The 15,224-nt window shown below is 49.7% G+C and overlaps 1 protein-coding gene across 1 annotated transcript in view; it reads right to left on the bottom strand.

Moving 5' to 3' along the window:
* The window catches only part of LOC119375102 (retinal-specific phospholipid-transporting ATPase ABCA4), a 58,784-nt gene that overhangs the window by 37,060 nt on the left and 6,500 nt on the right, over positions 1-15,224 (bottom strand). The window contains exons 4-9 of the mRNA XM_049411161.1: positions 10,270-10,570; positions 7,234-7,482; positions 6,157-6,345; positions 4,418-4,602; positions 1,879-2,010; positions 323-440 (exon numbers count right to left, since the gene is read on the bottom strand). Of these exons, the coding sequence (XP_049267118.1) occupies positions 323-440; positions 1,879-2,010; positions 4,418-4,602; positions 6,157-6,345; positions 7,234-7,482; positions 10,270-10,570 (1,174 nt within the window). The remainder of the gene's footprint in view (positions 1-322; positions 441-1,878; positions 2,011-4,417; positions 4,603-6,156; positions 6,346-7,233; positions 7,483-10,269; positions 10,571-15,224) is intronic.

Genomic DNA, 15,224 nt, shown 5'->3' with positions numbered 1-15,224 from the left:
GCGAAAAGCTTGCCACTCTGAATGTGTGAAAATCGATCTCCCTGAGCCACGGTGTAAGAAAATGTGGCGGTTGCTATGGCGAGGGCTGGGCGGCGGCTTGGCTATATTTAGCACAGGTGGCGCGCAGCTGTGGCGGTTGCTATGGCAACGGCTCAGCAGGGGTTTTTTGTTAACGGACTGCCAGCTTTAACAGCTTCGCTGTTAAAATGGTACAGTTTTATCCATCCATCCATGCATCCAGCTGCCACTATTCACGACACGGCTGTGGCGACAATCCACAGACGCTTAGTTCACGGCCATACCAAAACTTGCGTCGTCTCACCAGTGATCATGTTCAGCAGGGTGGTCTTCCCAGCACCATTGTGCCCCAGCAACACGGTGATCTGGTTGCTGTAGATTCTCAGGCAGACATCGTCGACTGCCACTACGCCGTCGTAGTCCTGCGTGTATACATAGCCACGTGACAATCACTGGCATCATACTCGTGCGTAGTGTACCTCTCATGTGTCACGCACCGCACAACCCTTCGTGGAGTAGATAAATTTTTACCGATGACTGGCCTTACTAGCTAGAGGCCTTCAAAATCTGACGTCAAAGCTAGTTAGCGCGGGAAAATTCAAGGTCGCTTTTCCAGCTGTGCCTTTTTTGCGCATTTTTCTAGCTTACCAAGCACTTTCTCGGGGCAACAGTGGCGTTTTTCGTATTGTGAAAGGGCAATTTATTATGATGAAAAATATTCACGATGAAACACAGCACATAAATACGGGTAACAGGTTGAGAAGAAAACGGCGCAGCCGCTGCCTGTCCCGTTTTTTTTTTTCGTTTCTTTTTTTCAATCCGTTTCTCGTCCTTATGCGCTCTTTTTCATCATGAATTCGTACCAACTTGGCCAACTTTCCGATATAACACCGTAATTTATTAATACGAGAAAAAAATCCTCTTCCCTTTTGGTATCCCTTCCTTGTTGCAATTCTAAAAAGTTATGGCGGCAACGCCAACTTTGTTTCGTCGCGTAGAAAGAAGCGCGTGGTACAGATCTGCTCCGCCATGTGCCACAACGATCCGAACTGCTCACAATCTTTCAATGAACTCAATCAATGAATGTTCATTAATTATCCTGACAGTTATTTGGCCATTACCTTAAGCCAAGTTATGCTCATGCTACCATAGCATATGTGTATTTAGTGTAACTCTTCACTTCAACCAGAACCATCGATTATTATTTAGAAGTCTCTTTATGAATATCCGAAAAACCGGACGTAACTGTTCGTTATTAAACTGCTCAGCGCAAAACGTAGGCACAACACACATAGAACTGACGAGGACCAGCGCAGACTTCCAACTCGTTCCAACTCGTCGGCGCTGGCTCAAGTCAATTCTATGTGCGCTGTGTCTACTTTTTTCTCTGAGCAGTTTAATAATGGAATACCAACTAGCCCGATCCGACACTTTTCGACCGGATGCGCTTGGAAGAGAAGCAATGTCACCCGTTGTTCGTGACACTAATATACACAACCTGTGGACTCTGCAAGGGCTCCATGCGGCCTCTAACAAGGCAAGATGGTATACCCTCAATTCTATAGACCATATTACGGATGGGTTTCGGCAAAGCCATATTGGGCTGTCGCCTTGCCGTCTTGTATCTTCATCAACTAAACGCACAGTGCTGCGGCAGACGCATATGCTTTAGAACAGTTGGGTTGGTGCATACGACGTTTCGTGACCTTAATTCGCGCCGCGATGTACAAAATTAACAAAACATTTTTTAGCAGCCCGAGGTGGCGGCGCCCTAGGTGTTTTACGTAAAATCGTCTACAACCGAGTTGTAGACAGTGCGAACAGAATTTCACACAAGAGCACGTCGCTGTGGCTCGATACCTTGCATGCGTTGACGAGCTCAACCGACACCGGCTGGTACGTTGGCTCGGCTTCGAAGTTGAGCGCCTCATCACCTCCCCTCGATGTCGGTAGTGGCGGGACTAAGGTCATCCTCGGTAGCCAGTAGCCGAGCTACGAAGACGACAGAATTTAGAAGTGGGCGAAATAGGTTGCAGCCCAGTGCATCATAAGGCTGCAGTCACTGAAGAATTGCACGTAATACAGGGTGTCCCAGATATTATGCGCAATGTTTCGAAGAAAAAAATGCAGAGCCCATCTACTACTGCGAAGACGGAAGCCAGCGAAACTGACTAGGGTGGGTCTGCTATAGTGAATCGACCAGGCGTTTCGCTTCTGTTTCGGCTTAGCGAAACTAAGGAATACTTTGGCGAGCTCGCGCACGTTGAAGGGCCCGTTTTTCCGTCGTCGTTCTAAGAAAGCTGCCTCGTCTCCGGCAAAACGGACCAAGCGCGACCTACTCATAGCGCAGCTGGTCTTGAACTGGCGAGAAATGGCGCGCGCCGAGCAAGCGAACCGAGCGAACCCCCCTTTCCCTTCTCCGGAGGGATGGAGCGCTTTGTGATTGGCTGGGAGAGTGGAGCGATCCGGCGCTCCGCTCGCGACAGCGGAGGGTTTCCGGCCGCCAGCCGCGGGCGAGCGCGACTTGACTTCTTTCGCGTACGACGACAGCCACACCGACGGCAAGGGGCGACACGATTCGGGCTGTACAAAGGCTTCGCTTGAGAACTGTTCGGCCACCCGGACGATTCTTATGACGTTTCAACGCGAGAACACTAATTGTCGCCGAGTGTGGCGCATTGCGTCAGTGACAACACGAAAAGAAGAGCGAGCACGCCGAGGCGTTTCCGCAGCGTCATAGAAAGCGCAGCAGCAAAAACTGCCCGTCGCAGTCACTCCCGAGAGTCATGTGACCTGAGCGATAAACGTCGCGTTGACGTCGTTGATAGATAGGCCCGCCGCTGTGCCCTCTGGTTTTGGCAGTAGTGACGCGGCAAAATAATGAGAACCGCGAAGCCGCACGCCGTAGGTTACTGCCCCTCCCCCTCCGCCCATCACAGTGACACTGGCCATCCACTAATGCTGGCAAAATAGCTATACTTATAAGTGCAACGCCAGACAGAACATTTAAGTTTTGGATGTGGTAAGACGTCATATGTGACGTTTCTGAACAGGTCACGTGGCTCTCCCGAATGTGACGGCGAGGGAAAATATCGCTGTTTCTCTTTTTAACACGATAGCATTGAAGAGCTCGTTTCGCAGAAATTCCGCTGTCGGCGTCGGTGTCGTTGGTTGTGAGCGAAAAATCATCTTGTCCGAGACCGGAAAATCGAGAAAGATGCAAATGAAATAAATAATCAAAAATTCGGTCCGCGCTGGAATCGAATCCAAGCCGTCTGCGTGGCAAGCAGGTGTTCCTCCACAGAGCGACGCTATTCCTTTGAACAGCTTCGGGGGAAAAAAACACTCAAGTGGAAGGAGTCTCCTTAACGCGTGTAATATTCGCGGCAGAAGCTTAGAATCGCACCAGGCGTCAAAACATGTGAATTGCACAACGGGTGGATGTTTTAAAGGCCCACCCATTACAAAGCGCTCAGACATATTTGATCATCATCAGCTGCCAAGGCATCAACAAAGTGATCAGCTGCGTAGGTTCGCGTGTTGCTTTACGGACGTGTAGTGGGTCCTTCGCTGATTCGCAAAAGGAAGAATTATGGCGTAGCGGGCATTTACCTTTACTTGCAGGAGGCATTCTATGATAGTTTGAAACGGCCAATGTTACGCGCACGGTTGTTCGTTTCCCTACGGCAAGGTTGAGGCATTCATCGAGAACCGAAGCCAGGCTAGCAGTAGAGAAGGCGATGAGCATGGGGCCCGAGTACGCCATCGCGTCCTACTCTTGAAGGCGAAGCTAAAGCGTCCTCCAAGTTTTTAGGATATGGAAACGCACATTGCCGCTGTCGTACTTGAAATGCTTTGTTTTGCTGGATTGGCTTAATAAACAGTTCAAATCTTTCCATCTTTAGCCATTTGGCTGCAGCATTTTACTGCGATAGCAATTATATGGACACTCTCGACGGGCTTTTGCCGTCACTGTTGTCGTCGCCGTCATGTTTCGTATTAAGCCCAAAGTGATAACATCACCCCGCGCATAGTATCTTCTATCCGTGAGTAGAAGCTCGCGAGCGCTGGCGACGAACGCGGCTGAAGCGGACATGAAACGATCCGGCCGTTTCCGTCGCACAGAAACCGCTTCTGTCCTTGGAGCGGCCGTATTCCTTTAAACCAGCGTTTTGTTGAGGTACTCGAGATCGGATCCAAAAGAGTTAGTTGCTAGCTTTACTTCGCATAACATTAAAATTTGTTGCTATATGGTATCACATTCGTTGCTTCGCCCTTAAGCACAATTGACTTTTTTTCAGCGTCACGACCACGCGACAATACTGAGCAGTCTTACGGGTACGACAGGCTATACAACTGCGCACGATGGATCACGTGATCTTGGCAGCGCTCCACGAACCTTGAACGGGTAGTAGAAAGGCTTGTGGACTCCCGGTCCGAGGCAGAACACGTTGTCGAAGTACCATATGAAGATCGCCAGGATGCAGTCGAAGGCGAAGCCCACGAACACTATCTCAGCGAGGGTCACGTTGTCCGGGGTCTCGGCGGCATCGTAGAAGTTGCCCCAGTTCGCGCCGCGATCCACTGCGCGCCAAAAAAAAAAATGCAACAGAACGGCGTAGTGTGAAGTAGCAAAACCAATTTTCGAAGCTGATTTTACTCCTCCATACGAATTTCTTGGATACGTGAAGCTCAGCAAATGCTTGCTGATAAGATATTTTATTTTGACATAAAAGTAGATTTTCGCATAGCGCACCTACTTACAACGACAATAGCGTGACGTCAGGCTACAGTATTATTATAGCTCACGCACCAGTATGGCTAGTTGTGATGATGTTAGGTACTGAAAGATAGAAAATGGCCGCTTGTGCGTCCCCTACGTTGGCACGGAGCGGAGCAGCTGTGGAAACGTCACGATATCTTGCGCGAGCACGTTACGAGAAACTCATATCGTCTCCTTATGTCAGTGTACAGTAGGAACCGAAACTAGCTTTTAAAAGTATCTTGTAATTGATTCTTCAGGATGTACTCACGCTTATACCGTACATTTTCTGGGCACTTGGTCGCTTGACCTTTAATGGCAAAGAAGAAAAAAAAAACTGGAAATGTTCGGGTCTGCACCTCCCAATCCGCACGGGCTGCTTGTGGTTATTGCAAATGCCAGTTCTAACGTATGTGGCTGAAACTTGGAAAATTACAAATAAACTCGGGAAAAAGTTAAGGACCACGCAGGGTACGATGGAAAGAAATATGATAAGCGTAACATTGAAGAGTTCGGAAGACAGCAGACTAGGTCAGAAAGCAAACAGGGGCAGCCGATATTCTAGCTGACATTGAGCGAAAGGAATGGACTTGGGCCGGCCACGTAATGCGCAGGACTGACAACCGATGGCCAGTCAGAGCGACGGAATGGATACAAAAATACAGTATGGATACCAAGGAACCGAAAATGCCGCCGAAGACGGCAGCTGGTTAGATGGACTGACGATATTAAGTTCACGAGCATGAAATAGAATCGGATTGCTTTGCTGTAATAAACTGGATATCATTGGGAGAGGGCCTCGTTCTGCAACGGACACAAAATAAGCTGCTGACGATGACGAGCGTGTTTGCCAGCTGGTGGAAGCTGTCTATTTAGCCGCCAATGGTGAATGTTGGAACACACCCTTACAGATACCCTTATACCCAAAGTCAAGGTGGGAGCCGAGTCAGCCGACAGATGGGAACACAAAGTGCGGGTAGCTTAGAATGACTGAGAGCTGAGCTAGTTGGTAAGTATTCATTCTAAAAGACTGGGCGTGGAAAACGCGGGACACAAGAAAGAAGTGAAGGCCACACAAACGCCGCACAAAGGCCGGCGTTTGTGGTGTCTTGACTTCTTTCTTGTGTCCGAGTTTGCACGCCTACTCCTATAGAGCAGGTAGCTTGGACGAGAAGCAGGAAACGACTTAGGCTGGCCGACGTTTCGATAGGAGGACCTTTGTCGAATGACTTTGACAAAGATAGGTCCTCCTATCGAAACGTCGACTAGCCTGTCTAGAGCACCTTCTTCTGTTCGCTCAACCTAACCCTTAAGATATGGAAACGAGTAGTTTCACGACGTCATTGATCATGGCGTATGCGCATGTTCTCCCTCACCGAACTTCTCGAAGCGCTCGAGGACGCGAAAGCTCCAGTGCAAGCTCATTCCGGGCAAGATGGCGGTGAGCAGCTTGTCCCGGCGGGCGATGTAGTAGTAGCCCTGTCCGCCGGCGTGTTCCAGGAGCAGGAAGGGCATCACGTTGCTGAATGTCCAATACAACATGGCGCCCGCGATCGCCGAATGTGCTGCGAGGTAGGAAGACACACGCCGTGCGCTCAGAAGCCGACAAGGCGAGGCATCGGTAAAGAGCGCGAATACACAGACGCAGGGCGAGGAAGGTAAACACCCACGAGAGCGCTTGTGATGGGTGTTTACCTCCTGATGAGGAAAGGAAGGCTGCAAGGCGTAAATTACTACACCCTACCCCCCTCCCAACAGTGACACGGGCCAACCAACAACACTGGCAAAAATAGCGATACTCATGCAACGCAAGGCAGAACCTTCTCTTTTCATTCACATTTTACGTCGGTGGCATAGGCGTGCGCAGCTTCCCCATCAGGTAGGGGAGGGGGGGGGGGGGGGCGAAGGCGGGCGAAGGTTCATCGTAGCGCCTCCCACTCCATATTAAGTCAATATATTGGCAGACTTTGCGCCCCTCCCCCTATTAGGTGAATAGGAGGGGGGGGGCGCAGCCCCTGCGTCTGCGCACGCCTATGGTCCGTTGTATGACGACGTCATGCGTGACGTCTCGACCGGTTTTATCTGGTTAATACTTAACTGTACCGTCTACCGCGTCCTCTGTAGCCAAGACAAGCAAACCTTCAGACCCGCTAATATGGAGGAAGCAATAAGTTAGGCAAGAGCATTACGTCACGCAGCCAGGCTTGACAAACAAGCGCTCCGCGAAGTCATCAGTCTCGGCCCAACACGTGACTTTTTTCGTCAAAATCGCGCAAGAAATGAACCGTAGATGGGAGGGGGCGGGGTGGGGTCAAGGGGGGCAGGAACCCCCGGACCATGGGGGGGGGGGGCACTGACGTAATCGTACCCCCTGACCCACCACATGATTTACTCCGGTGGGTGCTTTCCCAGTCTCTTTCCTGGCAATACGGGCACTTAGTTCAAAAACTCACGGTTTGCGAAGAGCATGGAGAGGGCGAAGCCGTGCATGACGCATTGGCTGCAGAAGAAGTTGAGTATGACGAAGAGCAGCGTGGGGTCGCTGAACTGTATGAAGGCGCGTCCTTCCTCGTTTCGCTTGACGCACGTGAAAAGCAGCATGAGCGACACGATGATGGAGTGCATGAAGAAGGCGCTCATGTAGTGGCTCACCCAGTACACCCAGTCGCTGAGACCCATCAAGCGAAGCAGCTCATGCATACCTGCCGGCATGCAGGAAAAAAAAAAGTAATTAAACTCTGGGGTTCAATGGGCCATAACCACGCTGTGATTATGAGGCACGACGTCGTGGCAGACTCCGGTTCAATTTCGACCACCCGGGGTTGCTTAATGCGCACTTGAATCTAAGCACATGGGTGTGGTGTTCCCTGCATTTCGTCATACACCCTCCGTTGCCTGAGAGTCGGATCCGCGCCTGCCTTAGCAGGGCAACAACTTAGCCGCCGGGCCGCAATGCTAAACTTAAGGGCGCGGGTTTGATCCCCGGCCACGGAGGCCGCATTTCGACGGGGGCGAAATGTCAAAGAACACCCGTGTATTTTGATTTAGGTGAACATTAACGAATCCCAGGTGGTCAAATTGTTCCAGAGACATGGAAAGAAGACCACTTATCCCGTCCCAGCCTTTATGCAATTCTCGCAAAACTTTACGGAGACAATCAATTAGAAAAAGATCAATGTACTGGCTCACGCATTCAGATTCCGTTTAACACCCCAAAGTGTATACACTATCATGCCTCGAAGGTAAACATTAGACAGAAGTCTGTCTGGTTGGGTAAGTAAACTGAGATAACTGATATTTATTCTCCAACCAAAGTTACGAAGACACGTAAAAACCAGACGTTTCGGAACCAGCTCGGTTCCTTCCTCAGGGGGGACTGCGGCGGCTTGGCAGCGGCCTCTTTAAACGGGTGGTGCCATCAAATTTCGAGGCTATAACAAGCCTGTTGTGGGTTTTATCTGTATGCAAGGACACTCCACACGAAGGGCCGGACACAGCAAACGTTTAGAATATATTTTAATTCACTTCCAAAGTGTACCTAAATGTCCATTCTCCCGATCGAAACCCATCGCTAGCGCGCCAAATCTGACGTAGATGTATAGGAAGGGCAACGAAAGTTGTAATAACGTCACACCAGATCTGCTGTAGCGACGTGAGTGACTTCCGGACCTGCGCCACCCTCCGCAACGTACGTACCGGCTGTAGTGCACTAGAATATATTCTAGTTCACTGTAGCACCGGCAAAGCATCGGTTGCTACATCACTCGCCGAGTTTCGATCGCTTCCTGGCTAAGTGCGTCACAGCCTTGTGTGGTCACGTGACCAAGCCTCCTACGCTTCTACGTCACTGCCCAACCTCGGCGCCCAGAAACCGAAACCGAAAGTTGTCCACATCAAAAGGCGATATTAAATTATTTAGGGAGAATACATGAATTTTGGTGTGTGCATCATGCTTCCTGGAGCTCCAGGAAACGCTTACAGCAAAGAACGCGCAAGCCACAAATTTGGTGGCACCACCCCTTTAAGGCACTCTCGCGGCGGTTAACGACCCCACGCATTACCGAGGAGCGTAGCCCATGCGCATACACCGGGGGGAGAGTTCCGAGTGAACGGTTGATATTTTGAGTACGACTCCAGTAGTAACCTCCTCCTCCACTTGGTTTCACTTTCGAGGATGGCGGTTCCGTTGAAGTCTATTCTGTGGTCAAACGTCTCTGCGTGCTCGGCGACGGCGCTGCGTTCTTTGTTGAGTTTACGGACGTCGTTGACGTGTTGCCTAATCCGTTCGGGGAAGTTTTTGGTCTCGCCGATGTATGACGAGGGGCAGTCGGCACACGGTATTTTGTAAACGACGCCGGGCGCCCTGTCCTTTGTTGGTCGGTCTTTCGGGCGGGGAAGGAAGCGGCCCAGCGTGCATGAAGGCACGTGCGCGATGTGCACGCCTTCTTTTCTAAAAATCCGAGCCAACGCCTCGCTGGCTCCCTGGACGTATGGGACCGACACGCGTTTTGGTTATCCCAGAAATTTCATTCGATCCGTCGCCCGCCGCGCAGAGAAAAAGAGGTTACGCGACTCCCAGCCAGCATTGACGAACAGCTCTCCAAAACGCCGCGATCATGCCTTGTGCACACCACCGAGGTGAAATGAGCCTTCTACACTTATAGCGCGCATTTAGGGAGGAAAGCGAAAACGAGAAGGAAACAGCTACCTCGCCTTTAAACTCGACGTGGTTTAGGGGCCGTTCGATGTCGATCTAACAAGGCACAAACCAGATCAGTCCAGCACAGTCCTGCATGAGTCATCACGTTACGTCACGCCATCATGTCACGTCAAGTTATCATCATCAATGCAATCCACTGAGAAGAAGAAGATGGCGATTGCCTTCGAGTCGCCTTAGGCGCATGCCTAAGTGACCGTGTTGTTTTCGTGCAATCTGCCAATAAAATCAGTTGGAAGTCAGCGCTCTTTTCTTTCCTTTGGCCGACTCGGCTGTCTCTTCATAGTCCTCGTTGCGCTGTATATCAGTTTAAGAACGACAAACCCGACTTGCCCAATCCTTACAGGGACACTAAAGATTTAGATTGATAAATTGTACACCATCATAGGTTTATTAATATATGAGGAAATCACCGCCAAAGTCTTATTTTCCAATTTCGCGCCCTAAATCTCCGCGCGTGACGTCACGGACTTCAAGTATTTTTCATACTTTGGCGACATTGGCTCAACGAAATTTCCTGAAACTTGGTAAGTTAAATCTCTAGCCCCCTGAGAGGACAATGTTCTTCATTTTTACTGATTAGGAACTACCTAGGACCTAGTCCACGCCGCCAAAATCTATGACGTCACGGCTTTTGGGCCGGGAACTTCAAAGTGGCGCAGCCACCCGCGTTTTCTCATTCACTAATCGTCTTCTCGCGGCGAGCGGTCATTTACTAATATGTGAAAAAGCGCTTTTTTCTTGAGTGTCCCTTAACGTCAGTAGACCTCACCGGAGGCCTTCTCGTCGGTGAGGCGGGCTACGAGCACGCTGAACGGGATGAGCATGCCGATGCAGAAGCGCGTCAGCACCAGGGCGTAGTTCTTCTGGTCTTGGTGCTCGATGTACGCGGGGAACGGGAACCGGCGCAGGCGCGCCTCCTCCGGCGGCGGCTCGTGCAGCCGTTCGGCTTGCAGTTCCAGGTGGCGCTGCTGCAGCGCTCCCATGATGGGCAGCAGCGTGTGCATCTCCGGAAACCGCGCCTCGTTGACGGGTCCCTCCGGCTGAGAGATCAGTCGCTGCCGGTAGTTCACCTGGATACACGTACCGCGGGTCAATGCGTTTAACGAAACACGTTAAAGCTCGTCGTACGGAACTCGGTGTCGCTATACTCTATATACGCTGTTACAACCTAACAAAAAGAAGAAAAAAAAACCCTGTTTCTCAGCGAGGGCGAAGCAAGGAATGCGATAGCAACAAATTGGAATGTTATTAGAAGTGAGGTCAGCAGCTAACTCTTTTGGATCCGATCTCGCGTAACTGTACAAAAAAAAAAGCCGGCAGATCCCACGCATTGTGGGAATCGATGTAATGCGAAGCAGCCAGCAAAGAGCTGCATACATCGTCTTGTATGTCATTGAGGAAAATGCGTGCCATGGTTTTCATGTTGACTCCTATTATTTATGTTCGTCACACAGTAACGTCGCGCAATACCAACTTCGGGGTCGATCAAGCTAGAGAAACGGCTGCCAGCGCACCATGAGCGTGGCACGTAAGTCATGCTGTACATGACACGTGCGTCATGACTTTCATGTTAACTCGTGTTAATTATGTTCGTCACACAGTCACGTCGCAAGATACCAATTTCGGTGTATATCAAGCTAACGAAACGGCCGCCAGCGCACCATGAGCGTGGCACGTAAGTCATGCTGTACATGACACGTGCGTCATGACTTTCATGTTAACTCGTGTTAATTATGTTCGTCTCACAGTCACGTCGCAAGATACCAATTTCGGTGTATATCAATCTAGCGAAACGGCCGCCAGCGCCCCATGAGCGTGGCACGTAAGTCATGCTGTACATGACATGCGTGTCATGATTTTCATGTTAACTCCTGTTATTTATGTTCGTCACACAGTCACGTCGCAAGATACCAATTTCGGTGTATATCAAGCTAGCGAAACGGCCGCCAGCGCACCATGAGCGTGGCACGTAAGTCATGCTGTACATGACATGCGTGTCATGATTTTCATGATAAGTCGTATTATTTGTGTTCGTCACACGGTCACATCGCAAGATACCAATTTTGGTGTATATCAAGCTAGCGAAACGGCCGCCAGCGCCCCATGAGCGTGGCACGTAAGTCATGCTGTACATGACATGGGTGTCATGATTTTCAGGTTAACTCCTGTTATTTATGTTCGTCACACAGTCACGTCGCAAGATACAAATTTTGGTGTATATCAAGCTAGCGAAACGGCCGCCAGCGCACCATGAGCGTGGCACGTAAGTCATGCTGTACATGACATGCGTGTCATGATTTTCATGTTAATTAACTCCTGTTATTTATATTCGTCACACAGTCACGTCGCGCAAGACCTATTCCGGGGTAGATCAAGCTAGCGAAACGGCCGCCAGCGCGCCATGAGCGTGGCACGTAAGTCATGATGTACATGACATGCGTGTCATGATTTTCATGTTAACTCGTGTTATTTATGATCGTTACACAGTCACGTCACAAGATACCAATTTTGGTGTATATAAATCTAGCGAAACGGCCGCCAGCGCCCCATGAGCTTGGCACGTAAGTCATGCTGTACATGACATGCGTGTCATGATTTTCATGTTATGACTTGTCATTTATGTTCGTCATACAGTCATGTTGCGCCATACCAGTTTTGGTGCACATTTGATTAACCAAGCGACCAGGAGAGCACAAAGTCGTAGGCGGCTAGATAGATAGATAGATAGATAGATAGATAGATAGATAGATAGATAGATAGATAGATAGATAGATAGATAGATAGATAGATAGATAGATAGATAGATAGATAGATAGATAGATACGCTCAAAGTCGCAGAAGTTCGCTAAGAAATGCTTCGCATTTAAAAAGTCACAGTTTCGCCGCAAGGGCGAAGCAATGAATGCGATAGCAAGAAAAGCGGCCCGTGATGGACGCGCTGCAACTACCGTGCGTCCATCACTACCCGGCAGCTACTAGACAGTTAATTTCACGTGCGTAGGGACTTCTCATACGCAAACGTGAAAAGTACACGTACTTTACGTGCACGACATCTTAAACGCTTTTAGCTACACGTACACGTACGCGCAGTGAAAGCTACCACGTAGCTCCATCTGCTGAGAATCATGAACACTGCGGTAGCTTGTTCGAGCGCCCGCGCGAGCAGACAGCGCAAGGGCAAGGTTCCCCCTGCGCAAGAAGAAGCGAGAGAGCTGGCCGACGCCTTTATGTGCGCCCGTCGCGCTCCTAACGCCATCTCGCTGGTAATGAAGAAACGCTTATAAGCGCCTCCGTCTCGGAAGACTGCAAACGGTAAAGGGTGTTTATATAACGCTCGCCGTTAGCTACCTGAGGGATGAACGCTTTATGGAGTAGTGCTTAGCGCACCGCGCTGCGAGTTCAGAAACGCTGGTTCGATTCCGCGCTTCGGAAGCATTTTTCTGATTTATTATTCTTTGGGATATTGATGTATATATACATACTTATACATATACGCAGCATGACGGCGGCGACGGCGACGGCAAAAATCAGCCGAGACTGTCCATGTAATTGCTATAGCAATACAAAATTGGAGGACGCTTGAGCTTCACCTCAAGAGTAGAACGCGATAGCGTAATCGGGCCCCGGGGGGGGGGGGGGGGAGTGGTTTTTTGATGATTGAAATGAAGAGATAAGTGCACCCCGCAATTGTCTCTCACAGGGGAGGTCACCTCAGCAGTAGTGCACGGGGGAGGGGAGTGGGGGAGGTAAAGAAATAGAGAGAAAAGGATAGAGGGAGAAGAGAGAGAAAAAAAAAAGGTTCGCATCGCCTTCTCAATCAGTAGCCTCGCTTCGCTTCTCAGCGGACACCTTAATCATGGCGCAACAAAAGCGTCTGGCGAGTAACACTGGACGTTTAAATCATACCCTAAAATGCCTACTGCAAGTACACGCCTCAATTCATCCTTTCGCGAAATCAGCGATGTACCCAATACGCGTCCGTAAGGCAACACGCAAGCCTACGCAGCTGCTGACTTTCTTGATGATTAAACGTGTCGGAGAGCTTTGTAATGGCTTGGCCCTAAAACCCTTCGCTCGTTGTGCAATCCACAAGTCTTGACCCCTGGCGCGATTCTACGCTTCTGCCACATGCGTTAAGGAGACTCGCCGCATTACACGACGTTTGTATAGGTCTTTTTTTTTTTGGTAGCAGTTCCAAGTAATGGCGTGGTTCTGTGGTATAAAGCACCTGCTTGCCGCGCAGAGGGCCTGCGTTCTATTCCCACTCAAACCAAAGTTTTTCTTATTATTATTTAATTGAATTGCATCTATCTCGAATTTTCACTCTCGGACAACTGCGATTTTTCGTTTACAACCAACGACGCCGACACCGAAATTTCCTACGAAACAACCTCCTTAAAGGAGTACTGACATGAATTTTAAATTTTTTCGGGTTGTTGCTCTAAATGAAAGCACGGGTGTCGAGAACCCTAAAAAGACTGTCGTGGTGCCTGGGGATGCATTTCATATATTTTTAATACCGCTTCTTTCAACCAGCAGTTTCGGTTTCGGTTTCGAGAGGGCGGCTTCATAGTGACGTGTCAAGTCTGCCCGTGACGTCACAGGCAGACTGCAACCCACGAAATATGCACCTGCTGTCCATTGCTGTCAGTCGAACGTGGTTCATGATGAGTGAACTGTCGTCCAGTGCCTCCGACAGCGACATCTGTGATTTAGGCTGCATGCAGAACCCAGACTAGCTGATTTGAAATGTCATAGGGCTCTCCATGCGGTGAAGCTGCCTTGCAGATGCTGGGAGATGAAAACTTTAAAATTAAACTTAAATATTTATACGTGTTTCCCGGATGCGGTGTGGGGACAGCGTTAACACTACATGCCAAGGAAACCAAAAACGTCTGTTTTGCTGCACTTCAAAATCGTGTCAGTACTCCTTTAACGCTATCGCGTTGAAACGCTGCTGTAAGGGAATGCGGCCGCTCCCGGGAGAGAAGCGGTTTTCGTGCAGTCAGTCGTCTCAACGCGAAACGGCGAGAGCAAAGCATTTGGAAGAGCTGTTTGCTAATATGTGCCGAGAAAGCGCACTCGCCAGCGATCGCGACCGCGCCCTTATGATCTAAGTTGACGGGCAGAACTTTTTGTTGGACTAGTTGGTGCATGTTAAAGGAAAGAATAAGGCGCCAACGAGACAAACACAAGAAGTGAAATACAATAAGCACCTGCCCATGCCACTTCTTGCGTTTGTCTCGCTGGCGCATTATTTCTTATCAAAGTTCACAGCTGCTGCTCGAGCGGCACAGCCTCCCCTCCCTCCCCCGGCGTGCGTTCGTGCTCCTTCAAGACGGGCGGGGCGTTTCCTTTCTGCTTAACCCATATATGCCCAAACTCAGAAAAAATTACAAAACAATTTTTTTTCCACAAAAAGTGTACTTCTACCCAAAAAAGAAAGCACAAGTTATTTATTTACTGTCAGGCAAACGCGACACTGTTTTTCAAGCAGTCCTATACATATAGGACACTGAGCATTAGAGGTGCTATGTGCGGGTGTGGTGCACCTTGAAACATTTCACGTGCACACCGACATTGCGCTTCTTCCTCTCCTTGACGTCTTTCACACAAAGCACGCGTTTGCCCGGAGAAACCGGTCGGCACGTGGCAGCATGAAAAGCAAGCAATGTCTAGGCTTGCACACGTTCAGAATGAGGCCTGCTTGATGTGCTGTATAGG

This window comes from Rhipicephalus sanguineus, chromosome 11 (assembly GCF_013339695.2).
Source record: "Rhipicephalus sanguineus isolate Rsan-2018 chromosome 11, BIME_Rsan_1.4, whole genome shotgun sequence".
NCBI classification, from domain to species: domain Eukaryota; kingdom Metazoa; phylum Arthropoda; class Arachnida; order Ixodida; family Ixodidae; genus Rhipicephalus; species Rhipicephalus sanguineus.
Note: the sequence above shows the minus strand (reverse complement) of the source record. Positions and strands in the feature narration are given on the sequence as shown.